General features: G+C 47.8%; 1 protein-coding gene across 3 annotated transcripts in view; it reads left to right on the top strand.

Annotated features, from left to right (window-relative positions):
- OLFML2B (olfactomedin like 2B) overlaps positions 1-27,100 on the top strand; it is a 40,961-nt gene that overhangs the window by 4,618 nt on the left and 9,243 nt on the right. Inside the window, exons 4-7 of one of the 3 annotated variants that reach the window (XM_025365881.1) lie at positions 1,894-2,001; positions 13,204-13,380; positions 19,319-19,544; positions 21,294-21,827. In XM_025365881.1, coding sequence (XP_025221666.1) covers positions 1,894-2,001; positions 13,204-13,380; positions 19,319-19,544; positions 21,294-21,827 — 1,045 coding nt within the window. Of the gene's footprint in view, positions 1-1,893; positions 2,002-13,203; positions 13,381-19,312; positions 19,545-21,293; positions 21,828-27,100 lie in introns of all 3 variants that reach the window. The other 2 variants (XM_025365875.1, XM_025365869.1) reach the window with 2 other exon arrangements.

Raw genomic sequence — 27,100 nt, 5'->3', positions numbered from 1 at the left:
TTGTAAACCCTTTGAAGGTCAGGCCTGGTCCCTAGAGTGCTGTGTGTGGATCAAGGTTGATGTCCTGGCAAACTTGTCCTTTTCAGCTCTGGTGTATAAGGGAGATGCTTCAAGCAAAGTGTGCCTGCCCCTCCTTATGGAGCCAGAGAGGCTGGGCCTGGGAGCAGCTGCCAGGCCCAGCTGGCCAAAAGAACTCAGTGTTCTTCAGGAAAATTGCTGCCACAATTTACTGTCAGCCCAGCACACACCCCAAAGACGCAAAAGAAAAATGCGAGTAAGCCTTTGGTCCTTAGCGCAAGGGCTAGGTTGGCCTAGGGAAGGAGAGGCCTGGGGCCTGCTCTAGATTGGGTCATCAAACTGTGATCCTTTCGTGGTCTATAGGGTAGGGAAGCTCAGGCCCCACTTAGGCAGCCCCATGGGTTGGCTGAGGGCTTCTTCTGATCCTGCACCCCCACTTCCCTTGCAGCCTTGGGTAGTGGAACAAGCTGGGTTTTGGAGTCAGACGGATTTGGGTTCAAATCATCACTGTGTGATCCCACTTAAGTTATTTAACGTGTCTGCCCCCAGCTCCTTGAATAACATGTGGGAATAATAACATCTACTTGGTGGGGTTATAAGGATCAATGAGATAACAACTGGGGAGTACTTGGCACAGTACCAGACATTCAGCTAGGCATGACCATGTAAATGAATGAATGGATGACCATGTAAAGTGCTTCTGGCACCTGCGCTCTGCATGCCCTCAGTGCTGCCAGAGCCTCGGCCACCTTCCTCCCAGGGCCTCTGTACTAGCAGGCAGGACGGTATTGATAAAAACTGAGAAGGCTGGGTGTACTATGGCAGCTTGCCATAGAGCAAGAGTCTCAAAGATGAGACACTGAGTCCTCTTTTACCCCAGGTCAGTTTAGCATTTTGTGCTAAGGAGAACCTGTTGATGTCTTTCAGAGCCTTTAGTAGATAATGAAGTTGAGTGTTTCAGAAGCATATCCTCAAGGTGTTGACATGTAGAGCCACCTTGTTGAGTGTTTATACAATAAAAATACCTGTTATGAGCCAGCTATCTTGGGGAAGCAGAGATGAAGGATACATGGCCACTGCTTGCTTTCTTTTTTTCACTTTTATTTTAGGTTTAGGAGTACACATGCAGGTTTGTTATAGAGGTAAATTCACGTCACGGGAGTTTGTTGTACAGATTATTTTGTCATCCAGCTACTAAGCCTAGTACCTAATAGTTATTTTTTCTGCTCCTCCCCCTCCTCCTACCCTCCACCCTCAAGCAGGCCTTAGTATCTGTTGTTCCCTTCTTTGTGTCTGAGTTCTCATCATTTAGCTCCCACCTATAAGTGAGAACATGTGGTACTTGGTTTTCTGTTCCTGTGTTAGTTTGCTAAGGATAATGGCCTCCAGCTCCATCCATGTTCTCATAAAAGACATAATCTCATGTTTTTCATAGCTGCATATTATTCCATGGTGTATACATACTACATTTTCTTTATCCAGCCTGTCATTGATGTGCATTTAGGTGGATTCCATGTCTTTGCTATTGAGACACTACTTTTAAGGAGCTCACAGTCTAGTAGGAAAGACAGATGTCAATGCAATTGACAGATTTCGTAAAAGAGGTATAAACAGTTTGTGAAGAGGTCCAGACCTCAGGTTTACTTGTTCTTAGAGGACTCTCCCATTTTCTTACCCAAACATTTCAGAAGGCAGAATGCACATACACCATTGTGCTTGCCTACATCCCTGCCTACACAAATGTGTTTCTCGTGGCAACCTCTCAATTCCTGGCTAGTGACTTTCCTGTTGAGCCCCCAGCATGCAGATCTGAAAGGAAACTGCCCTGTGTATGTCTGCCCCAGCCCTGGACTAACCCCGTGCCTTGTTTCATAGCTCTCCACAATCATAGACATGTTGGAAGGAGCGTTCTATGGCCTGGATCTCCTGAAGCTACATTCAGTCACCACCAAACTGGTGGGGCGAGTGGATAAACTAGAAGAGGTAAGGAAGATTCTGGTTTCCATATCTTTCTCTTGATCAAGCTCAAAAGTGTACCAAACATCCCACAGTAAATTTTCAGCTAACACATGTGCTGACTAGACTTAACCCATCCTATGCTATGAAAGGGAAAATGCACATAAAAGATTCATCCAAAACTATGCCAAATTGTTGGTGACAAAGAAAATCAGTTAAGTAGAAATGCCAATACTGTACCTTCTTTTTTTCATCTATAAAATCCTCTTAATCATATAATCAATGTCTTTCCATTTTTACCTTGACTTCCAGAGACCTCACAACTCAATGAAATGTAAAGGTACAATAAGTATCTTACCTCCAGTTTTAAGGTGGAGTCATCTCCTTCCTTCGTATATGGTTCCTACTTCTCTAACTGTTCTGGTTCATACTCCTGTATTTATGTGTGTGAATCCATGTGAAATTCATTTTAGAGGAAGAAGACATAAAAATGATTACTAATAAGTAATGTTCCCTACTCAGCATTCAGACTAGTCATGCCCAGGATGAATGGACAAGTCATGCAATTTTCATAGACAAAGACACCATACTATTCTGACTGGGCTCTGGGAGTTGTACAGGTGGTGCTATGGTTTTCGTCTAGTGGTGTGTGACATGATGATGGGAGCAGGGAGTTGTTATAGATACTGTATTAATGTTGACAGTCTTTGTGCTGTGATGCCTTAACATACAGATGAGAAATCATTTAGTCACCCAAAAAGTAACTAACGATCATTATTCAATATTACTAGTAAGAAACTTCATGGATACGCTTCATTGACTCGCATCTGGTTCTTGGACTGATACTTGAAACAGTGACTCAAAGAGCTGCTGCTCTGAGTGGAAATCTATTTCTTTAATGTTTACAGCGTTACTGTAAGTGGTAAATTTAATAGCACAATGACTGTAAACATATCAATATTCCTTAAGAAAAAGTGGACTTTTGGGGGAATACCATGAAAGAGCTAAGGTTCTTTGATCTATGATTAGTAGATGTAGTAGTTTGTGGCAGAAAGGGCAGCAGGGTCGGAGTCAGGACAGGATGAGTTCCTTACTCTCTGTTTGAGCTGCCAAGCAGCCATGTCCTACCTTCTCCATCTGGACAGTGAGAATAGTACCCTGCCTACTCCGTATGATTGCTGAGAGGATACAAAGTACACTAATCAGTATGAAAATGCTTTGAAATGGTTAAATTAAACAAGGCTCTGACCAAGGAGAGATTGAGGACAAACATTCCTACATTACTTTGCCAAGAGAGCTGGCAGAAAGATGATGAAACATTGAAGTTACAAGGATCGGTTTCAGCACACTCCTTCCACTCCTAAAAATTTTCCCAGAAAGTGAACACCAGTTCCTTTTCTACCCGCCCTTGGGCTTAGCTCCTCCAATGCTATGATGAGGTGTTTTCTGAATATGGCTGTTGGCTCTGGGAGGGTTGGTAGGTCCTTAATCATATCAGTTATGAGGTCTGATGAGAGGGGTCAGGGTTTTGGATCCTGAAATTTGTAGACAGATCAGGGTGGCAAATAGAACTGCATCAGCCTCCTCCTTGCTGTCTGCCACTCTCTTCAAGGGGTTCTCTCAAAGAACTAGGACCCTGGGCATCTTGAGTATCTCCTTCCTCAATGTTAGCAGCTGGAATGATGACATTGTGGATGGTCAGCACCATCCCACTACCAATGGACTTCATGCAGGCTTCGGACTCTTCCTCCTAGTTAAAACCACTTTCTGGTTCTTTCAGATGCATTCAAAAGGAATTAAACCAAGGTCCCATATTGGGAGGTGCCTGTGTTTTCCTAGGCCCCCAGAACCATCCAAATGTGCAATGCCCCTTTAAGAAAGGGATTGCTCTTCTATAGGGACAGGAGCAACAGCAACCTCTTCTGCTTTCACCTGACCTTGGCAGCCAAACAGTTGCCATTCTGCCTGGAGAACACAGCTTGAGAAAGATAGATTTGGGGGGAGAGTACAGTGCTCTGGAGGCTAAGGTCAGGTGCTCAGTCTCTGAGAAGGCCAGTGGGCTGGGCTTGTCCAAGGATCACAGTCTCATTACAGCCTTGTCCAACAGCTGAGCCCTCCTGCTCAGGAGGGAGTATGGGTGAATTTGATGCAGTACCACTGTCCCAGCAGGGTGGTATCATCTATATAGTCACACAGTGACCTGGTTTTTGCAAAAAACAGTTTTAGTTACATTAGTGAGAGTATCTCCTTGCCAAAACTGTGATATGTTTAGTAGCAAAGATTGGACCTTAATAATAATAATCCCTTACATTTATATAGCATATTATGTTTTGTAAAGCATTCCATATACATTTAGTCCATTTGTTCCTGGGTAGTGTGAGAATCAAGGAAATTAGATGACTTGGCCAAAATCACAGTGCTAGGAAGTATAGGGCCTTCTGGTTCCTGGTCCAGGGCTCTTTCTAATCAACCCTGTAAGGGTCTTCAAATCATTGCCATCTGCCCTGCAAGCATCAGTTTTTCCTAACAGGAACTTCAAACAATAGCTCTTCCAAGGGAATTTCTAGGCAGAACTGTGACTATATCCCACAGTCCCATTAAACAGGATTAAAGTTGAGTTCGGGAAGGAGGTTTCCCAACTAGAGAGGCTAAGGTGATAGGGTGCTGAAGTGTGACAGTAGTCTTCAGATGGATCTGGGCCCCTGTGCCCGAATAGTGGCGCATTGTATTTGCTCGAGTTTGTCTCAAGGCTCATGCCAGCTGACTGTCTGGAGTCTGCAGTAATTGAAAAGGCAGAATGTTGGGTAAATTGAAAAAACACTCCCTCTCCAGCTCGGTTCTGCAGGAGGAATGGAAGTTAAAATCTGCTCCTGGTCCTTGAATATTCTTGAGTCCCAATGGGAGTTCTTTGGAGGTCAGACAAGACAAAAGGGGTCAGATTGGAGAGGCATTTTGCCCAGAGTAAGATCAATGGTTGGCAGTATAAGCAAGCACACATTTATGGGCTACAGCCACAGTTCCACCTTAAGTATATAGGAGGAGGTAGGAATGGAAACTTCATTTGCAGATGAAAGAGGAAGGAAGGAGAGAGAAATAGAATCTGAACTATTTTGAGTTTACCTTTTGGTAAAATCAGCTCTGGGAGCAGCTCTGCTTAGTGGAATGATTTTGGGTAAGCTTTTGCTTTAAACAATGAAAAATGACACATGCATAGAAAAGTGTATAAACAATGAATGTAGTTTAAAAAATTACTGTGAACAAAATGCCTAGTAATCACCAACCAGCTCAAGAAACAGACCAATTTTAACACCCCAAAAGGCCCCCACATGCTCTCTCCTACTCATACCCTTCCCTCAAGGGAACCTTTATCCTTACTTTTAGGTTGAGCATCTTCCTTGTTTTTCTTTATAGTTTCATCATTGAAGGATGCGTCCCTAAATGTAATCATTTTGCCTTTTTTGAATGTTGAATACATAGAATCTTACAGAAGTGTGTGTGTGTGTGTGTGTGTGTGTGTGCTGGGTTTTTTCATTCAATTTTATATTTTTAATATTTATCTATGTTGTTTTTGTGTCTTGTGGTTCATTCATTTTTATTGCTGTGTAGTATTCTATTGTGTGAATATACTACAATGTATCTGTTCTCCTGATGATGGATATGTGGATTGTCTCCAGTTTCTGCATTCATAATTGAGAATAGCCCCATGGACATTCCTGTACATGAACATCCCTGTGCATGTACCCTGGTGCATGTGTGCCTGCATTTCTCTGTGGTACATTAGATAAATGGAACTAGAAGGTAAGCATTAGTTATGCTTATCTTCAACTTCACGAGATATTGCCAAACTGTTTTCCAAAGTAGTAGTATAAGTTTACATTCCCTCCAGCAGGGTATTAAAGTTCTATACACACTGGGTGTGGTGGCTCACGCCTGTAATCCCAGCACTTTGGGAGGCCGAGGTGGGTGGATCACGAGTTCAGGAGATGGAGACTATCCTGACTAACACAGTGAAACCCCATCTCTACTAAACATACAAAAAATTAGCTGGGCATGGTGGCGGGCACCTGTAGTCCCAACTACTCTGGAGGCTGAGGCAAGAGAATGGCGTGAACCCGGGAGGCAGAGCTTGCAGTGAGCTGAGATCGCACCACTGTACTCCAGCCTGGGCGACAGAGCAAGACTCTGTTTCAAAACAAAAAAAGTTCTACACACATCGTCACCAACACTTGGTATTGTCAGACTTTGCAGATTTTGTCAATTTGGAGGGTATAACTTAGTAGGATCATTTCGCTGTGTTCTAGAAACTTAACTCCAAAAATATCTTTCCAGTTCACTGGGGGAGGTCTGAAACCTCATAAAACAGTTTTAGAACTGCTCCAGGAACAAGAAACACTCAAGGTGGTCAGCAGTCCAGCATAGACCCCAACTGACCTTTCTTTCCTGTGAGTGGCTGGGAAGGGGAAGGGCATGCAGGAAGTGTGGGTATATGTTGGAGTTGAGGGGTGGGTGGGCACAGAACATAAGTATCTGAAGATATAGGAGTTAAAAGTCTATAAAGAAAATCTGTAATTTCAAAGGCAAAGGCAAGCCCTGTTCATTGCATACAGAGCTGGCAGTGGCACTCACTCAGCTCAAGAAAAGACTTCATCCGAGCTCCCAGTGCACTCAGAGACCCAAAGACTTGTAGGCTGCCCAGGCCTAAAGGTGGATTCTGAAGGCAGCAGGACTAGAGGCATGGTGTTCAACCCCGAGCAGCACATACTGCTTCCAGGGGCAGATTTATTACTAAAGTGGAGAAAAAGACAAACAGAGGGACAGATCATTAAAATAATCTTCAGCATCAAAGCTTTAGTTGGTTTCAGTCATTTCCGTAAAATTTGCAAATTTTATTGAAGAAATGTCCCACCCCCACCTTGCTGCAGGATACCTGTAAGTGTTTATAAGTGCTTGAAATGCTTATGTACACGTGCGCCTTTGTATATGTGTGGGTGCATAGCCCATGCTCTTAAAATAGATGCATGCCTGTAAGCTTTCCATAGTGTGATTTCTGCCTTGTCCCTTCTGGTGTGTGTCTCTTTCCTTTTTCTCCAATCTACCTGCTGGAATTTGCAAACCACACCCATGAGCATAGATGGCACCAGGGAACCTTGTGTCCCAGCTGAAGCCTTTTCTCCTGATAATGTTGCCTCCAAGGAAGATTTAAGTCCACAATGGATTTACCAGACCCAGAGCTGGCCTGTTCCCCAGAATGTACTGGCACAGGCATTGCTGGGGTCTTCTCCCCCACACCTAAAGCACTGGTGGCTTTTGTGTTTCTGGACTGAAAGGCATGATCAAAGAAGCATGCCTGACCCTGGTGGATATATCTTTTCACCGGCTAATAAGAAAACGTAATTTTCATCTGTGCAGACTTGGCTGTGAGTTGGGGGAGCTGTCTCTTTCCAAGCCTCCCCTTTCCTCCCACCCTCCACCCCTGTCGAGACACCCCCAGGGCTCACTCTCTCTCCTGATCAAATCTGCTCTCTCCGAGGGGTTTGCTGTAAGTCATTTCACTCTTCTTCCTCAAGTGAAGGCTGGGAGGGGGGCACTGCTTACCCAGCCTGACTTCAGTGTCCTCATACGTGAAAAGGCAGAGGGTTGAAGTTAATGTTTCTAAGATATATTTCAGCCCTAACGCTATTTAATTCAATTTACATCTTAATATGAGTTAAAGCCAATATATTACCTCTCCTGGGGTTGTATATACTTCAAATCTAATTTGCCATTGTGGGATATAAGGTTTTCTTCTTGGCTAAAGAGACTTACAGTGCGAGTGTCAGCCCACCATCTGTCTGCCTAGAAACAGTTTAGAGCTGCCAGGATGTGCAGGCGCGCATGGCTCGAGTGGCCCTATTTTAAGGGGTAAGGTTATCCCTAATACAGAAATTCATCACCAGAGGCTTGGGACTTCTTGCTGTTGCCTTGTTTGAATCTCCTGCCAGGCCCTGGACTTCTTAAGGGCAAGTTGGGTCAAGTCATATTTGTTTCCCAGGCCCTGGTCCAGCACCTGATGTAGGACAGATGCTCCACAGCTGTTTGGTTGGATGCGTGTTCAATGGGGCAGCTGGTGGCTCCCTGAACCCAGGCCTGCCTGTCTCTCCCATCAGCTGTGGTCGGAGGGATTAGGCCACGGCCCACCTGTCCTGCCATCAGGAGCGCCGGCTCTTTCCAGCTGTTCTTTTCCCCAGCATTCTTACCAGGGGCTAGGAGACAGCTGTCAGCTGGGGTGGCTGTCCCAGGCCATCTGGTCCTAGCTGTCTCCTGGATGGTGCAAAGGGTGAGCATGGTGAGCTGATGGGAACTGCGAGCCCTCCCTCCTTGGGTCCAGTTACCCTCACACTTGCTCAGTTCACTCCCACGAGAAACTATGTCCCATATGCCCTTGGGCTTGCCATCTGGATCTTAGCCCTATGCACATCCAGCTATCTGCCAGGGAATCCTGATGCCCACAGGACCTACCAGGCGGCCTTCTATGCAGCCTCCTTAGATGTGGCTGTGTGCACCTGCTGTGTGACTTGGGGCCAGGGTTTGGCCCACCTGCAGTCTGGCTTCGTCTACTCCCACAGGTGTCTAACGTGTCTCTCTACAGCACACCAGCCTTGGGTACTTACCTTCCTCCCCACGCCAGCCATACCAAACCCTAGCTTCCCTTTCCTTTTCCACCTGCATATCTGCTATGGAGACCCCAAGGGTCCCTTCCACTCCAGCTTCACCCACATGCCTCAAGCCCGATTTCCCAGCACTGTACCACATGCAGCCCCTCATCCATCTCCATGCCAAGCCTGAGTGAGGTAGGTGTTATCATTCCTTCTTTTTCCACCTGGGGCCTAGAGAGGTTTCATCCCTTGCCCTATGTGGTTATATAAGCAGGCCATGACTGTGGTGTGGGTTTACACCTGATCTCCAGAGCCAGACCCTCCCCTACACACACCCCTGTCCCTGGTTCTGGTTGTAAAAGCGAGACCACAGAGAACTGCCAGAGTTCTGCCCCATGGTCATCTTTCCCCTGGTCCCAAGGTTTTGGCTTAAGCCACTACACAGTCTTACCCAGGCACACGCACACGTGTCTAAGAGCTGGACAAGGTCAGGATACAGTCTGTGTCCTTCATACCCATTCCACCAGTCTGCACATCTGGTTGTGCCGGCCCTCCATGGCTTGTCAAAACACCAGCCATACTGACTAGGGCTGACTGATGGCTGCACCCCTAACTCCACCTGCATCCGGTTCCCCTTTGCCAAGGGTCCCTGCCTTGTTTGCACATTCTGTCCCTCTGGTGTGTGTGCATCTGGCTGAAGTCAGCAGTGGACACCTGTTCCATCTGGCAGTGTGACACCAGTGGACAACTGTTCCCATCAGGCACCCTCCAGTGCCCAACTGCATACCAGTCCTGCACATGGCACTTGTTCTATGAACACCCCTCAGTTCCTTGGCTCTGCCTGGCCCAAGAAATCATGAGGACAAAGTTCCCAAATCTTTCATTGCCACAGTTGGCTGTGTCCAGCTTTCTGTCCCAGCCCTCTATCTATCTGCTCTTTCTCCCTCTTCCCTTCCCTCTTCTTCATTGTGCCAGGATCCTTGGCAGGGGCCATGGGTACACTTGCTTCTGCCAGATAGGTGCAATTCCCGCCTCCGCTGCCACGTTGCCAGCACTGCCCACGAGCCAAGTTGCACACACCATAAATGTCATGGTTGCAGCTGTCCCAGGGGGAAAAGCCTGAGGCATGAGATCATGGGGTTCACCTATCCCCCAGGGCAGAATCGAGGGTACCCTATGCAGGTGGCATCCCCTGCATCTCCTGAGAATTGCCTCACCAAAGGCCTTTGGTGTGAGGAGCGCAGAGTCCCAGGGAGAGGTGGGGAGCTCTTGAGGGTCAGCACCCCCAGGTTAGAGGTGGCTGATTGGGGGTGGCCAAGGAGGGGCAGCTGTGGCTGCTGCCCTGGGGGACACCAGCTGGCTCAGCCCTGCAGGCCAATGGGGTGATGCCACCGCCAGCCTCTTGTTTATTCAGGCGGCTGGCGGGCTTTGCCATTCCCGTGAGGGGAATAAACTGTACTACTCCTCCGGGTTCTCAGGGCAGGCTTGCCTAAAACTCTCCTCTGTGGGAATGCAGAATAACAACTCCTTACTGACACCCGAAAGGGGATGGGAGACTATAAACAAATGTGAAGGGGGGCTCCCTAGGGCCCTAGAAACCCCAAGACCTGGGGGGGCGCCCTTTGCCTCACAGTGAGCGTGCCACACCCACTGATGCACGGTGTTTAGGAATCTAGTGAGATCTTCTGTCAAATAATAAGGATGCTTAGGCCCAGCCAGCCAGTCCACCCAGAGGTATCAGCGCCTTTAGTAGAGTCCTGGGGCCAGTGGTGGGCCGCAGGTGTGGACACTCCTCAGTCCGCTCCTCAGAGAAACCTATCAACCTGACCCAGGAGTCAGTGCCTGCATCTGTCACATCACCCTGGCAGAGTTTCTGCAGAGCACTTTTCACTCGTTGATATTTTCTTGTCTATTTCTTTGTCTATTGCCTATTTACCCCTCATGGAGGGTGACCTTCACCAGGGCAGGATCCCAGTGGCCTTGCTCACCCTTGAACCCTCAGTGCAGCACTGAGCACATGAACGCCTTAATGAAAAGGTAACACATTGAATCCCTGCACTTGCTTGGGCTTGGTGATCTGTCTTAGGCTGTGAGAGCTACAGGAAAGGCATCCACAGGTGTTGCTCTCAGCAGGTGCTGATGGATTACAGAAATGCTTGAACCCCACTAAGGGGCCAGGAACTTTTCCCATCAGTCCCAGAAGGAACTCAGCTCCTATAAAACAGACCTTCTCACACATTTCTGTCCACTTTTCAAGCAGCTGTGCCCCAAGCTTTCTCCACTTCAGGCGGTGCTTCTCAAACTTTAATGTGTACGCAGAGCGTCTGGGGATCTTGTTAAAATACAGATTCTGATTTGGCAGGTCTGCGCGGGCCTGGGAATCTGCATTTCTGACAAGCTCCTGTGTGATGCTGATGCTGCTGAACTCTGCACCACACTTTGAATAGTGAGGATTTATGAGAGTCCAACATTTCTGTATTTCTCAGCATCTATGCATATCCTGTCATGTATCCTGAACCCACACTGCAAGTATTCTCTGGCTTTTGGGCATGCTTGGTGCTGCTGAGAGCTGTATGTGTGCCAGGATCCTCTCCTGGTGTTCTTAGTGATCCAACAGGTGAGCTGAAGGAGCAAGGGCTAGGAGACCGGGTGCTGGTTCCACTCTGTCACTTTTTGGTAGTGACCTTGAGCAAGTCACATTCTTGCTCTGGGCCTCAGGTTCCTCTCTGTGAAAGGAAAGGTTAGGCATGAGTTCTTGGGTCCATTTCAGCTGTAACATTCTATGAAAAATAACAGCCACTTAGTCCGGTATGTTTCATGCACATCCATATATATTAACTCACTTAATTCTCCTAACAACCTATAGGAAAAGTGCTAGTACTATCCCCATTTTACAGATGGGAAACTGAAGCAGAGGTGTTTCAGTAATGTGCCTGAGATCTCAGATCTAGCAATAACAGCATGGAGGGGTGAACCGGTTTCCTTCAAAACCCATGCTCTTACCCATTACACTTGACCTCCTGATAGATAACACATATCAGGAGTGACTGTGCACCCAGGAAGATCACTCATTCTGGGCGTTCTTAAAACAAGACCTCTTTCTCATGGAATTTAGCTCTCACAGTTAATTCTGTGCAATTTAGAGAGGCTGGCTTAGCCTAAGTGCCATGGAACACACTGAGCCCTTCCAGCGCTCAGGATCTGGCATGCAATGAAATGCCATAAGAATGGCATGGCTGATGGTTCGGGAGCCAGGTTCATTTAACAAGCACCTATTGGGCTTCTCTGGGCAGCCCCTGTAGGAGCCCCGGAAGCCGCGGTGTCTGGGTGTCACTGCCTGGATATAGCCACGTCCCCTGGTTCTGCATCACTGGAACTTTCCTCTAGGATGTTAGTAGCATCCCACCAGGCTGCAGAGCTGTGCCTGGCAATGTCAGCTTTTACACTTCCTGTGTCTGTTAGGTAAAGAAAGATAGAAAGCAAACACATCCTGTATTTTACGTTGTTGCTTCCTCAACCTCATAAACAGGGCCCAACGGAGGACATCACATTTAAAAATGTAGCTGCTCATGGAAACTTTAGTATGAGGGCCAAAGTTGGATCTCAATGTAGTCAAATCTCTTTAAAAATAACTAGAGGAGAAGGGACACCTCTAAGGCTGTCGACAACTTTCCTTGATTTAAATCCCATTCAGTGTTCACCTTCTCTAGGAACCTACCTGGGACGCCTCCACTCTCCTCTTGCTCTGAACTCAGGAACCCTCACATTTGGCATTTACAGAACTTGACATGGTTTGTCCGTCTCTAGTTATAGTTGACATCTCTCCCACCCCACCCAGGTCCAGAACCCCAAGGATACTTAAAGCCTTTCTTTCTGTAGCACTACACTTAGACACTCAAGAGGTACTCACCAGTGTTGGTTGACTGAAATGTAGCCTTGACCCTCTCTGGTATGAACCAGGTCTGGAGCATGGCTAATTTGCCAAGTGAGGGGTCATTTAGTGAAACTGTTTTTATGGGTAAATAGGAAAGTTTGAAGTGGGCCTATCAATTTTCTATGTAAGTGATGTTTTTAAAGTACCAGGGAATGGTTTGTGCTCATTAAAAAGGCGGAGTAGTTTTGTTGTTGTTGTTGTTGTTTGTTTGTTTGTTTGGCCACCTCTTCCAAAATTGCTTAGAAAGCCCCTCTTTCATTAACTGAGCTACTGGTTCACATGTATGGGATGCGAGTGAATGGAAGTCTTTAATGTTCTTCAACACTGAGTAAAGGTGGACTATATACAAAGGACAGAAAAAGAGCCTGGTGTCCTTGTGGCCCAGAGACTTGGCAATGTTGTTAATAGAAAAGCTATGGGTAGTTTGGGCAGTATTTCCTGCAGTTGGATATCCCAGGGCTGAACTGCCCCGGAAATACTGCCAGGGGACTTGGTACCAGTGCTCAGCCCAAGGCTGGGCACACTCTCTAGCCCCAATCATTTGTTGGATGAATTCTCAGCCTGTCTGTTGCGTCTATGTGCTCTGAGTGAAGATGGCTGCTAGCTGCCTCCTGCTTGTCTTCGGGTGCTTTAATGGATCATCTTTTTTTTCCTTCTCAGGAAGTTTCTAAAAACCTCACCAAGGAAAACGAACAAATCAAAGAGGACATGGAAGAAATTCAAACTGAGATAAATAAGCGAGGCAAAGAAAACTGCTCTGAAAACATCCTAGATAGCATGCCAGACATCCGCTCAGCCCTGCAGAGGGATGCGGCAGCAGCCTACGCCCACCCAGAGGTACAGCCCCAGCCTCTAAGGGCCTCTGATCACAAGCCCTGGAAGCGTGATACCAGCATCTCTCCCTGCATAGAACTTTTCAGGCTTCAGACTTTTAACAGAGATGAGCTCGTTTCATCCATACAATAGTTCTGCAGGTTCTGTAGATTTGATGAGCAGTTGACCCCATTTTACTTCACACTGAAGCCCAGAGAGGTTCAGCAAGTATTGAAGCCAGGACTGAAATCTGAGTCTGAGTCCCAGCCCCTATTTTTTTTCACAATCTTATGTCCCACCTTTGTGAACATCTCTTGTGTTTGTAAATAGGGAAGATATGCATGCTGGCTTGTCTGGGACCATCCTGGTTTATTCCTGCTGTCATAGCATTTTTTTTTTTTTTTTTTTTTTAGAGACAGGTTCCAGCTCTGTCACCAAGGCTGGAGTGCAGTGTTGTGATCATAGCTCACTACAGCCTCAAATTCCTGGGCTCAAGTGATCCTCCTGCCTCAGCCTCCTGATTAGCTAGGACCACAGGCACATGCTACCATGCCTGGTAATAAAAATTCGTTACTTTTTATTTTTTGTAAATATGGGGTCTTGCTATGTAGTTTTTGTAAATATGGCTGGTCTGGAACTCCTGGTCACAAGCAATCCTCCTGCATCAGCCTCCCAAATCACTGCGATGACAGGCGTGAGCCACCGTACCTGGCCCTGGCATGGTTATTAATAGCACCCTCTTTTACTCTCAAAAATGCCCCAGTTTGGAAACAAATTACATTTCCTCCCTCCTCATTTATAGGGGACTTTGTAATTTACTACATATTTTCATCCTTATACCATGTGGCTATCGTCACAGCCCTAGAAAAGCAGGCCGGACAGAGATCAATATCCTCATTTTACAGATAAGGAAACAGATCCAGCTGTGGGCATGGTCTCCCTCTCTCAGTTGGGAAGTGGTGGCAAAGGGTCTCAACCCTCTGTTTCTTCTTACCCAGTTGTGTTCCTAGCACAAAGTTACCCATGATTGGAACACTGTCTAATGTGATTTGAGTGATAACGAAAGACCTGCTTGCTTAAAAATGCCTCCCCATTTGGTGCCTGTTTCTTTTGGTTCCAATTACTACTAAGTTATGTTTATGTACTAATGGTTAAATGCTGCCATTTAATGTATTGGGTTATTTACTGAATTGTTGTCCAAGAAATAGGCATTAATTTGGGAGATAGTCCAAAAGGAAGAGGAAACAGGTAAGTTTTGGTGGCAGGACTTGAAGAGTCCTATTAGCAAGGCACACTATTAGCACGATGGGTCTGGATCAGGTATTGTAAAAGGGGTCATTGGCCAGCCAGGGGATGGTAGCATTTAAGAGAGACTTCGCTGATTTTAACTGGTTACTAGGGGTTGATGGTAGATGGCAGAGCTGTGACACACTGGTGTCTGGGGAATGGGTTCCAGGTGGGCCATTGAGGGATCCCCTCAGCTTCGGGGAGTCATTCTGAGTGTGGATTGAGCAGGGCCTGGGACAGCTGGAGCCCCGGAGCTGGTTTCTCTGTATGCTGTGACGTGAAGAACTTTTGGGAAGCATTGCTGTGCAGGACTGTGTTGCCTGGGCCATTAAGGATTTAGATAAGAAAGAAAGGAAGGCTGGGTATGTGGGCTTGAAACTCTTGGGTAGTTCATCAAAGGGTGCCAGGCAGGCAGCAGCTGGGTTTGGGGATCTTAGGCCCACGTGTTCCAAAGGCAGGACTGGAGGCAGATTGGGGCTTTTGAGGCAACAAGCCCTGAAAAGAGTATGGTGCCTCCACCCTCCCCAATATGTAACTCAAAATAAAAATTCCAAACCATAAAATAGATATAAAAAAGGTTGATAATTTTCTAGCTTTGCCCGTGATGACTACTTTGGTGCTTTTTTGGAAATATCATATTTCTTCAAAAATTATTTTGATTCTCATTTTTGGGTGTACCTGACATGCTGGCTACTGAGCAAGTGTTTAGTCTGCTTGGTGGGTCATCTCTGAGTGGGTCTGAGCTCATAAACCAAGGAGCCAGAAAACATTTGGGCTGGAAGGGAACTTGATGGCTCCCACTCATTACAGCTGGGCACAGTGTCTCTTATCTCAGCCCACCTGGCATCAGCAGCCCAGCTGCCCAACGGAGCCAGACGTCCCTTTCCTGCTCTGGCTTCCAGTTTCCCAGTCGGCTGAGCTTAAGAATGCATCTGTCGTCTTGATGACACATTATGTGGTATGTTCGGGAACTCAGTTCAGAATTCCTGAGGGCAAACAGCAAAAACCAAATCAAACACACCAAACCCTTTTTCTCCTTGCTCAGCAAAGTCCCTTCCCCTCCTCCAGTCCCCATTCATCACGCTGCTGAAGTTAGCACAATCCTTCCCCACAAGGACGGTGGGGCAGAAAGGGGAAGTGGTGCAGGAGGCCCCAAGGCAGGATCTTGCCATCCCTCTGTTTAGTGAACCCCATGCCAAAAAGCGGGTGGAAGGGGCACTGGGTTTGGTTGTTTATTTTTAGGGTTCCTGTAGATTATGTCAGAGCTTTCTTGGAATGGTAAGTGGTAATTTGTTGAGGGCTTCTCTCTAAGATGGTCCTTGCCTGAGGGGTTGGCATGGGGCTCTGGGGGCAGGGTTGGGAATGGAGAGAGCAGGGTGAGAGTGGAGAGAGCAAGGTGGGAGTAGGAACATTCGACTCCAGGAGCTGAAGTCATACAACAGACTCTTGGATTCATAGAGAAAGGAAATCGAAGCTTGAAGGGGGCCGCTGCCACCCAGCGCAGCCTGTCGCCAGTGGATCTGAGGAAATTATATGTTCTCTGGCAAGGGCTGTCCATGGTCTTGCTCCATCTCCTTGGTTGGGAGAAAGCACTGCAGTTCCCACCCTTCCCTGAGAGCCTGGAATTAAAGACAGTTCCTGGGGTTTGTGGCGAAGAAATGACAACCTGCTTTTGCAATGCAGAGGGAGACCAGGGTCCAGTAATTAGATGCCCTTCAGTGTCTGAGTCATGGGCTGTGGCCAGGGTCTCCTGACAGCCTGCCGAGCAGCTCTTCCTAATGGGAAATGAGGGATCTCCCAAGTCTGCTGGGTGGGAGCCAGACCACGACCCAGAGGACTAGGGGAGGCAGGCAAGTTTTTGGATGGCAGGCGAGTTAGTCCTGTGGTCACAGCTGCAGGCAGAGGCTTAATGGAAGGAAGAGGCAGGCTCTGAGGGCAGGCAGCCTGGGGCTGACCTGAGTTGTGTGACTCGAGAACTGCCCTTCTCAGCCACTGAACTGATTGACTTTCAACCAAATTGCTGAACGACTCTGAGCCTCTGTTTCCTCATCTGTAAAATGTGGATGATGGTATCTCCTTTCCCCATTGTTGTAAGGGTTAAAAATAATACAAAGGACATGGCCATAATAGGTATCCATTAAAATATCATCTCCACCAACCAGATACCCGCTACAGCTCAGGTGGAGGTTACATCACCAGCAAGAACAGAGAATTGAGGGAGGGGCAAGGAGCAGGAGTAGGGGCTGCCCCAGGCACAGCCGGGCAAGTTGGCCTGTTTCCTCTGGGCAGACGGGAGGCTGGCAGAAGGGTGTCCCCTGCCTTTCAGGAGTCGGTCACCACTGTGTGCTAGGGAGAGAGAGATACACAGCCCCATCGGTTGTGCCATCCAGAACTCTCTTGTCATGAGAAAACAGGCACAGGCTTGGGGGTGTCCTTGGGGGTAATGAAGACTCAGGGCTTTTTCCAGGCCAAATTGTAAAGATCAAAGCAAGAGCTTGGTTTGCTTCTTCCTGTGCAAAAGGAGCACATTGGCCATGGTGGCCGGGTTCCTACAGCCAACATGGAGTGGCTAAAGGCCCTGCCCTGCCTCGGGGCACCGGGCATCTAGGAACACAGGTTTTGTTTCCACATGGGCTCTGCTCTCTGGGTGGCTTCCACCAGGCCTAGAATTACAAGATTAAAGGGAACTCAGTCACCTCCCCCTGGTTGAGAAGGGACCTCATGGTTTAGGGGGCTGCAGGAAGCTGCATCTTCATTATTCAGCCACTGGAGTCCTAGGGAGAGCAGGGCTGGGTCACACTCCTCTCAGGCTTCCACATTTCTCTAATGGAGCCACCAAAGCAGCTGGACCCACCTGTGGGGTGGCCCTGACTTTGAGCACAGTCAGTTCACAGGTCGTATGCCCAAGGTCCTTTGCTTTCAAAGGTGGGTGATTATAATCCTGGACAGGGAATCTGACTGGACAGACCGACACAGCACCAGAGATCTTGCCACACTGTGGACACAGGGGCTCCTCCTTGGGCAGCAGCTCTATGGAGGACAGAGTGGTCCATCTACACGATCAGAGCTGTCATGGGGCACTCTCACAGCGCCATCCAGATGCCCAGTCACAGGGCCATGTGAGCATCATTTGTTTTGACAAAATCAAATGCCAAGTAGTTACCAACGTAGACAATTCTTTGGGATTTGTTATGATTCAGAAATTCAATTTAACAAATATTAGGGAGCCTCCATCCAGGGGAATCAAAGATGAACAAGAAATGGTCTTTCTTCTTTCAGATTCCCATAGTCTGCAGAGATAGCAACATCCCTAAATAGTGCCTGTGGAAAGCAGGCTAGGAGAGGCACCACAGCAGAAGCACAGACTTGTATTCTTTAGGACTTGTGTTTGGCTTGGGTAAGAGACCCAAATACAGTGCCTTAAACAATAGAAATATTTGTTGTTCTTTCATGTAAAAGAAACTCTGGAGGCAGGCAGTCCAGGGCTGGCATGATTAGCTCCAAGATGTTGTTAGTGACTTTCATCCTCAAAATCCCCTCATGATCACAAGATGGCTGCTCAGCTCCAGCCATTCTGTCCACATTTCAGTCCAGAGAAATGAGGAAGAGAGCAAAAGACGCCTCCCGGCTGAATCAGCCCCCCTTATACAGAACTTTTCCAAATGCACATCCCATCAACTTCTTCCTATACCCTACTGGCCAGAATTCAGTCCCATGCCCACTCCCATAAAACCAGGTCTTCATTAGTAAGGAACAAGAGGGCAGGGAATTCGGGTAATCAATGAGAAATCTCTGCCATAAAGCACAAAATGAGGCTTGGGGAAGATTGATTAATTCTGAATTAGAAGGTCCAGGAGTATTTCCTTGGGGACCTGAAATTTTAGCTGGGCCTTGAGAAGTAGATATATGGGAGAAGGAGGTATAATGGTTTTCCAGGCAGAGAAAACAGGCTGAACATAGATCCAGTGGCTCAGGAGAGCCAAGAGTTTCAGTAGTCAGCCAAGTGACTGGAGTACCTAAGGCATGGGGTGCAGGGCACGCAACAAGAGAGAAGAATGCTGAGCTAGATCAAGATCAGTTTTACTTTGGACTTTATTCTGTATGCAGGAGGAAGGGTTTGGGGGCTGGAGTGACATGTGTTTTAGGAAGTCCATTCTGATTGCTGTAACAAGCTTCATCCTGACGCAGTGTGCATCCTGGTCCTTGGGCTTCATGTCCCAGCCCAGGCATCCTTCCCCTCACATGGATCTCACCCAAAACAACTTATACCGGATCTAAGTCACCCAGTATCCCTAGGCCAGAGCCAAGAGGAGGACTGAATTCTCTGGGCAGTATGCGTCAAGTATAGAGATGTTGATTCTGGAACCAGACATCCTGGCTTCAATCTGCCTTACCACTTACCTGTTGTGGGACTTTGGGAAATTTATATAACCTCTCTGTGCCTCAGTTTCCTGAAATGTAAATGATCATGATAAAAATAGGTCCTACCTCATGGAACTGATGAGAAGATTAAATTAGTTGACATATGTAAACGTATAAAGCACTTAGAACAGTGCTTGGCTCTTCGGAAGTGTTGCTGTTATTAGCACAGCCTTGGCTCCAGCCTTGCCCCCACCTGCCCACTGCCTCTCTGACCAGTGACCTGACCTTCCCTTGTGTCCCCTCTGAGGAGCAGTATGAAGAGCGGTTTCTGCAGGAAGAAACTGTGTCCCAGCAGATCAACTCCATCGAGCTTCTGCAGAAGCAACCCCTGGCTCCGCCTGAGGTGGTGAGGTCTCAGCGGCCCCTGCAGAGGCAGGTCCACCTGAGAGGCCGGCCGGCCTCCCAGCCCACCGTCATCCGGGGCATCACCTACTATAAAGCCAAGGTCTCTGAAGAAGAGAATGACATTGAAGAGCAGCGTGAGTTGGGGTCAACAGGGTGGCCCCAGAGGCAGGGCAGGGAGGGAGTCACCATTTGGACCATGGGGGGCTGGACTTCCTGGGAGCCATACGCCCCTCCTGCATTCTGATAATTGCTGTGGCCCTGTTATCCAGCGCTGTCACTGCATTTCCTCACAGCTCGCTGAGTGGCCTTGGGCAAGTCACTTAACTTCTCGGGGCTTGAAGAAGACCATATGGCAGAGCGCGGCTGGGCTGGAAGGGACTTCAATGCCCTCCAGTCCAGTCCTCCCCGTTTGCAGTGAGGAAACTGAGGCTTGGGGGCACTGACTGGCTTAGAGCCACAAGCCACTTTTTCCTCCCTCCGGAGGTCCTGAGGTTCCTGTCTGAGTCTCCGGGACCTCCCCTTCGATCTCTGTCCTTCTTCATTTTTCATGGAAGAGAGACAACCCCTTTTCACATCACCTTTACCTTGGTTCCTTAGGCTTCTTCCTCTTCCTGTGCTCCTCCTCGCCTCTTCCTCCTCCTCTTCTCTTCTTTCTTTTCCTTGCCCAGCACTCCCAGCAGGCCTCAGCTCTTCCCCTCTCCCCTGTGTGTCTGAGCGGGTCCTTCCCCATCAGGGCTGATGCAGCAGCCTCCTGTCTGTCTCCTTGCTTCTGCCTTTGCCTCCACTATGTTTATTCTCCAGCCAGTAGCTGGCATCATCATTTTGCCCATGTTTAACTGTGCTTTTTGGTCTTTTGTGTGTGTGTGTTGTTGATTTGTGGGAGCTTTTTACATATTCTGATTACAAGTTCTTTGCCATCATATGTATTGCAAGTATTGTATCCCTACCTATGGCATGCATTTTTAGTTCCTTAATGGTGTTTTTGATGAGCACATGAAGTCTATTTTACCAATTATTTCTTTTGTGGTTAGAGCTCTTTGTGTCCTCTGTAAGAAATGTTTGCCTCTCCATGTTCCATCTCTGTTCAAAATCCTGCAGCCTCCCCCATTTCATTCAGAATAAAAACTGAACTCCACACACAGCCTGTAAGTCATGCATGCCCAGTGCCTGTCCTCGCTCTGACCTCACTTCTGCTTCAGTCACGCTGGCCACCTCGCTGCTCCTGGGCCACTGCACACATGTCCTGCCTCAGGGCCTTTGCTCTGTGGTTAATCACCCCTGGAATCTTTGTGCCTGATGGCTGCTCAACTGACTCCTTCACCTCCTCCAGGCAGCTGCTCATCTCCCTAGCTCAATGAGTCTCATCCTCACCACTTTATTCTTCTCTGCAAGTTTCCCTTCCCTTCTAGCTTTTTTGACCCTCTTTACCCTACTTTTTGTTCCCCATAGCACCTTCAATTGCACAATCCTGTCTATTATTTAGCGTCTCCACCACTAAATAGAAGCTCCATGAGGTCAAGGATCCTTGTTTTGCTCGCTATTGTTATCCATACTCCATAAACATGTGTTGGATGGATGGATTGGATGACTCACTTACTCCCAGCCGTCGGGGTTTAGGACCCCAATGCATCCTGCCAGTGACCCCTGAGTCCTGGGGGGAGCATGGCTGCAGTGAATTCAGAGAAACCTCCTGGAAATTCAACGTCCTTCCACCTGTGCTCCTGTCCACGTTCTTCTGAAATCCCAGCCAGGCCCCCTCTTTAGGTCAGGCCATCGTGTTAAGGAAAGGCACCCTGTAATTCACCTGCCCATTGCCATGTGCTCTTGTCAACTGTAGCTTGTTTCTCTCCCGTGCCACAGTGAACCTTGTGTTTGTTTCACAGAAGATGAGTTTTTCAGCGGTGACAATGGAGTGGATTTGCTGATTGAAGATCAGCTCCTGAGACACAATGACCTGATGACCAGTGCCACCCAGAGGCCCACAGCCACCCCCCAGGGACACAGCACTGCTGTGACAACCGACCTGAATGCTCGGATCGTACCCTGGTCCTCAGCCCTGCCAGAGCCCTCAACCTCAGCTCCTAGCATTGCCAACCGTGCCTCAGTGGAACCACTCTCAGCAACACTCCAAACAACCTCGGTGTCTCCAGATCCCACGAGGGAGTCAGTCCTGCAGCCTTCTCCTCAGGTACCAGCCACCACCGTGGCCCACACAGCCACCCAGCAACCAGCAGCCCCAGCTCCTCCGGCAGCGTCTCCCAGGGAGGCATTGATGGAAGCTGTGCACACAGTCCCAGTGCCTCCCACCACAGTCAGAACAGACTCGCTGGGGAAAGATGCTCCTGCTGGGCAGGGAACAACCCCTGCCAGCCCCACGCTGAGCCCCGAAGAAGAAGATGGCATCCGGAATGTCATAGGTAAGTTCATTGTACCTGGCCTTGGTCTCCTGATCAGCTCAGGTAAAAGGCTGAGTCTGGAAATATGTTGAAAGGAGAGGGAGGGACCAGATGGTCAAAGTTCTTTATGGCAAATGGAGTGACGCCTTTGACCACCGATTAGCTTTAACATCTAGGGTTTATGTATTGAAACTGCGCCAGTGGCAAGAGTGGGACTCTTTTTCCTAAAATAGATATATAAATTAATGGAGCCAAGATTTGGCTTCAGGAGTCAGTTTTATAAATATTTGTTGAGGGCTTTCCGTACATGAGGCTTTGTGATGGCTATTGGGGTATCCAGTGATTAATAAGTGAATTTTTCTGTGGTAAGTTTACCAAGTCATAAAAGAACAAAGGGTTTTTACTGGGGGAAAAGTCTCAGATTTGTAGCAGAGGGAGAGCCGGGGAATAGCCAGTGCAATGGGCCTCAGTGCAAAATCATGAACCCCACTCGTGGAGAGCATAGAAACATCATGGCACCATGTGACAAGTGCTGTAGCAGAGGAATGGAGAAACAGAGGAAAGAAAGAAGGAATATTAGCTTGGCCTGGCTGCCAGGAAGGCTGGGGAAACTTATCTAAGGAGGTGTCATTTGAGCTGAGATTCGAAGGATGAATAGGAGTTTCCTTTTTTTTTTTTTTTTTTTGAAACAGAGTCTCGCTCTGTCACCCAGGCTGGAGTACAATGGTGCGATCTTGGCTCATTGCAAGCTCCGCCTCCTGGGTTCACACCATTCTCCTGCCTCAGCCTCCTGAGTAGCTGGGACTACAGGCACCTGCCACCATGCCCAGCTAATTTTTTGTACTTTTAGTAGAGAAGGGGTTTCACCGTGTTAGCCAGGATGGTCTCGATCTCCTGATCTCATGATCCACCCGCCTCAGCCTCCCAAAGTATTGGGATTATAGGCATGAGCCACTGCGCCCGGCCTGAAGAGGAGTTTTCTAAGCAGAGAAAGGAAGCCTCCTGACTGTTAGGTCTAAAAGAACAAGGTATGTTCCAGAAGCATGGAGAATGCAGCCCTATTCTGTGCCTGGGAGCTCCATGGCCCAAGAGAACTCAGAGCAGTGAAATAGTAAAGTAGAGAAAAAAGGCAACTACAAAAGGAAAAATGGGAGCTAGTTACAAATGTCTCTTCCAGAAAGAACTAAACCAAACATTCATTAAATCACCACTGATCATGACTGAAATATAACACTATTGAGTAATAATTTCATCAAATGTTTGTTGAAAAATACACTTGATTTGACAGAGGATATGGCCTGCCTTATACGGATCTTTCCCGTCTCCCATTTTTCTTGCCCTTGCAGTCTCATTCCCAATCCCTCCTCAGCATAAGGTACGAGCTGCTGCCAGAGACAGGGTGGTGAAGGAGCACCTGCCGGGAGTCAGACACTCTGCTCTCTGCCATTGATAACTGTGTGACTTTGGCCAAGTCTCTGCCTTCTCTGGGTCTCAGTATATGCTATGGTTTTCTGCAGGAAGTTTACCAGGTCATGAAACAGCAATGGATTCTTATTGGGTGGAAGTTTCAGAATAATGGCAGAATGAGAGCAGTGAAATAGCCCATTAAAATGGACCCTGGGGAAAAATCTCATGAACCCTTGCCTGGAGGAAGCTAAGCAAGAAGGCAGTTCTTGGGCCTCAGAGGTGAGGGTGGGAGCAGGAGAGAATGTTTACGTTTCTGAAGCGCGGGTCCTGCTGTATTTCTGCAGACTGCCTTGGGGTCAGAGCAGAGGCTGCCACTTGTGCACCAGCTCTGGACAGCCTGGCCTTTGCGCTCTTGAGAACAGGCCCTGAGCCCAACACTCCATCTCCCCCTCTGCCATAGGAGTGAACTTCCCTGGGCCCCCATACTTCACCATTTCAGCTTCCTGTCACCCTTGGGTGAGTGGGAACGTCCCTCCAAATATTTAGAAATCTGGCCCCTGTCACCCGTACCACAGTTTTCCAGAATGCTAACAGTGAAGACAGGCTGCAGGTAGGACCCACACACCTTGCATGCCATCAGGCAATGGTGTTTGCCAACCTGGGAGCCTCTTCCCTTGGTGACTTGCTAGCCAGGAGTGAGGTATCCACTCTCTCCATAACCTACCAAGCTGGGTCCCAGAACCCAGCCTGTCCCCAACTGCCTCCCCAGGGCTTTGCCACCAGCAGGCTTTTCTGCTGTTTTCAGGGACACTTAGAACTCTTTCCCCCTCCAGTAGCTTGACTGAGATGCTGATGCCCAGAGAAGCCCGGTGTCCCAGCAGCCATTTACCTGGTGGTAGGAATGACATTTTCTCTTGTTCAATATTCTGTTTAACTAGAATAGCATCATCATGCTGAGGATGTAAGGTTTGCTTAAAGACTAACCCGTGGCATTTTTCCGAGGAGCTGGGGTTCTCACCTCATATGTTGACTGCAGAAGAAATAGACATGGACACATATGTAGTGTGTTCTTCAAATCCAAGGGGTGAGAAGAGGAGGTGGCCCAGAGAAGAAGAAAGGTTTGGCTGTCTAGGCAATGCGGAACTTTGACAAGTTTGTTTCTGGGAATTATTTTCAATAGTTTATCACTGCCAAGTGCCTCCCTCCAGCTGCTGTTGGTGTGGATGGGATTTTCCTACCCTAACATTCTCTGCAGACCCCTGACTTGCCTGTGCCTGGCCAAGGAAGACTGTGATGTGCTGACATCTCCCAGTCATCAGTAAAATAAAAAGCTTTTGGCTGAAATAGACACGGGCCACTGATTTGCTACCTGGGAAAGCTTGTTTGCTGTTTGATGAATCCAGTAATTTTGATTTTTGAGCTATTTAAGATGTGATTGTAAACAGGGCTAATTTTAAAAGAAAGATTTTATCCCATAGTTTCCAATCCTGATTTTGTGATGTCCTAAAATGTCTACCATTATTCTCAGGATAGTTATAAAATGTTCAAAAAAAATCCAAAAACAAGTAAATCAGAATTTATTTTTGGCTGTGCAAACAAAGCATTTGGCCATAGTATAGCTCTAGGGCAGAGAGAGGAAAAATGTTGTCAGTAATTGGAGCCGGGGTTTGGGTAGAATTGGTACCATCCAAGAAGATGCTTCTGCTCCCGACAGCCCTGGCTTTGGGAATAGCTCAGGCTACTGCAGCGAAATGAAACTGCCACGTGGCCAAGGCTCTGCAGATTCCCAAACTTTTGCAACTACAATTCCTGATGCATTTTGTAGAAGGGGCTGGTTTGGAGTGCGGGGGGGCGGGTGGGTAGGAGCAGCAGACAAAGAGGACAGTCAGTTTATGACAATACCAGAGAGAGCCTGGCTCCTATTTGAATCTAGGAAATACCATGAACTATGAAGAATGTCTCCCCCACAAAGCAGATGACTGTAACCACCCCGAGGCTTGGCCAGCTGCGCTGACCATGGGGCGTGATGGCCAGTCCTGCCTGTCTCGTGTCAGGGAGGCTGGTCTGGGGTAGCCCAAGGAAGGCGATGCTAACGTGGGCTGGGGCAGCTTCCAGAGCCTCTGCAGAGCCCAGACTCTAAGTCACTAGACAGGCAGCTCCCCCGGCCCCAGCTCCACTGGTCTCAGTCTCTTTGCTGACACTGCTAATCCAACTCCCTCAAACCACTGGGAATCCAGTCATTGTATAACACAGGGGCCTCTGGCCCTAGAAATAAGGATATAAAATGGATAAAATATATCCTTGCAGGTGGTAAAGGATTAAAGTCTAAGCCTCTTGATAAGGATAAAGAGTCAACTAGTATTAATAATTCATCCAGCACTATAGCGTGCTCGGCTGCAAAGATCCAAAGTGAGCAAGAAGTGGTCACTTTCCCAAAGGTTCAGGGAGGCAGCAGTGACTGAAGTGGCTGAGCAGGTGGGAAGTGTGGCCGGCAATGGATGCACGCTGTCCAGGGGCGTCGCATCACTTCTGTGATGGGGCTCCTCTCTGAGGCTGTTCCCCAGCTCACCAGCCTCAGAGGGCAGAGAAGAACTCTCCAGGCAGAGCCAAGAGCATGGGCCGAGGTGGCAGGGAATGGAAGGCAGCCCAAGTGTGCCAGCACAGATAGGGACACATGAGGGAGAGTGATGGAATTCCAGAATAGGGAGCCGGGGCCTGATGATGAAGGACGTGAGAAGTAGGGACTCAATGCTAAAAGAGGTAGAGAGGGCTCTAAGCATGGAAACAATACTCGGATTTGGCCCAGTATTAAGTGCTGAGCACTCAGGATGTGTGAGTGCCATGGGTGTCAGGGATGCAAAGACAGATACGGCAGGGGCCCTGTCTTGGAGTTGCACAGCTTGTATGTGAGACTGACACAGACACATGACTTCAACCAGGGTGGTGAGCACTGGAGGGCACAGGTCACAGTGGGTCACAGAGGGAGACTGAGGCAGCCCAGGACCCTTTTCCAAAAAGAGGTGCTGGCCTAACTGTCTTGTAGCATGAGGGGAAATTAGCCAGGCAAAGAAGGAAGGGGGCATTGCAATGAGAAGAACCAGAGCCAACAAGAGCACCAGGGCCCAGTGCAAAATGACAACATAGGGCCTGTGTTCAAAAGGCAGGGTAAAAGTGCCATGCAAAGTAGTAAATATAAAGTTCCTCTTCTTCCATTCATTTTGTGTATGTGCCTCTCTCTCTGTCTCTCTCTCTCCTTCATGGTGTTTTTTATTTGCTATTCCATGCTATTTTAAGTAAAGAAACAGGCGTGCCTCCATCTTATCATGTTTTGCTTTGTTGTGCTTCACAGAGAGTGCATTTTTTACAGACTGAAGGTTTGTGGCAACCCTGTGTCAAGCCAGTCTACCAGCACCTTTTTCTAACCCTGTGTGCTCACTTTGTGTCTCTGTGTCACATTTTGGTAATTCTCACAATATCTCAAACTTTTTCTTTGTATCTGTTATGATGATCTGTGATCAGTGATCTTTGATATTACTATTGTCATTGTTTTGGGGCATCACCAACCACACCAATATAAAGCAGTGAACTTAATCCATCAATGTTGTGTGTGTTCTGACTGCTCCCCCAACTGGCATTCCCTGGTTTCTCTCCTGCTTTTTGGAGCTCCCTATTCTGTAATTCCTAATCACAATAATATTGAAATTAGGCCAATTAATAACTCTACAATGGCCTCTAGGTGTTTAAGTGAGAGGAAAAATCCCACACTTCTCACTTTAAATCAAAAGCTAGAAATGTCAGAGCTGAGTGAGGTTGGCATGTCAAAAGCTGAGATAGGCTGAAAGCCTTCTTGTGCCAAACAGTTAACCAAGTTGTGAATGCAAAGGGAA

The sequence above is a fragment of the Theropithecus gelada genome, chromosome 1, assembly GCF_003255815.1.
Source record: "Theropithecus gelada isolate Dixy chromosome 1, Tgel_1.0, whole genome shotgun sequence".
Lineage (NCBI taxonomy): Eukaryota > Metazoa > Chordata > Mammalia > Primates > Cercopithecidae > Theropithecus > Theropithecus gelada.
Note: the sequence above shows the minus strand (reverse complement) of the source record. Positions and strands in the feature narration are given on the sequence as shown.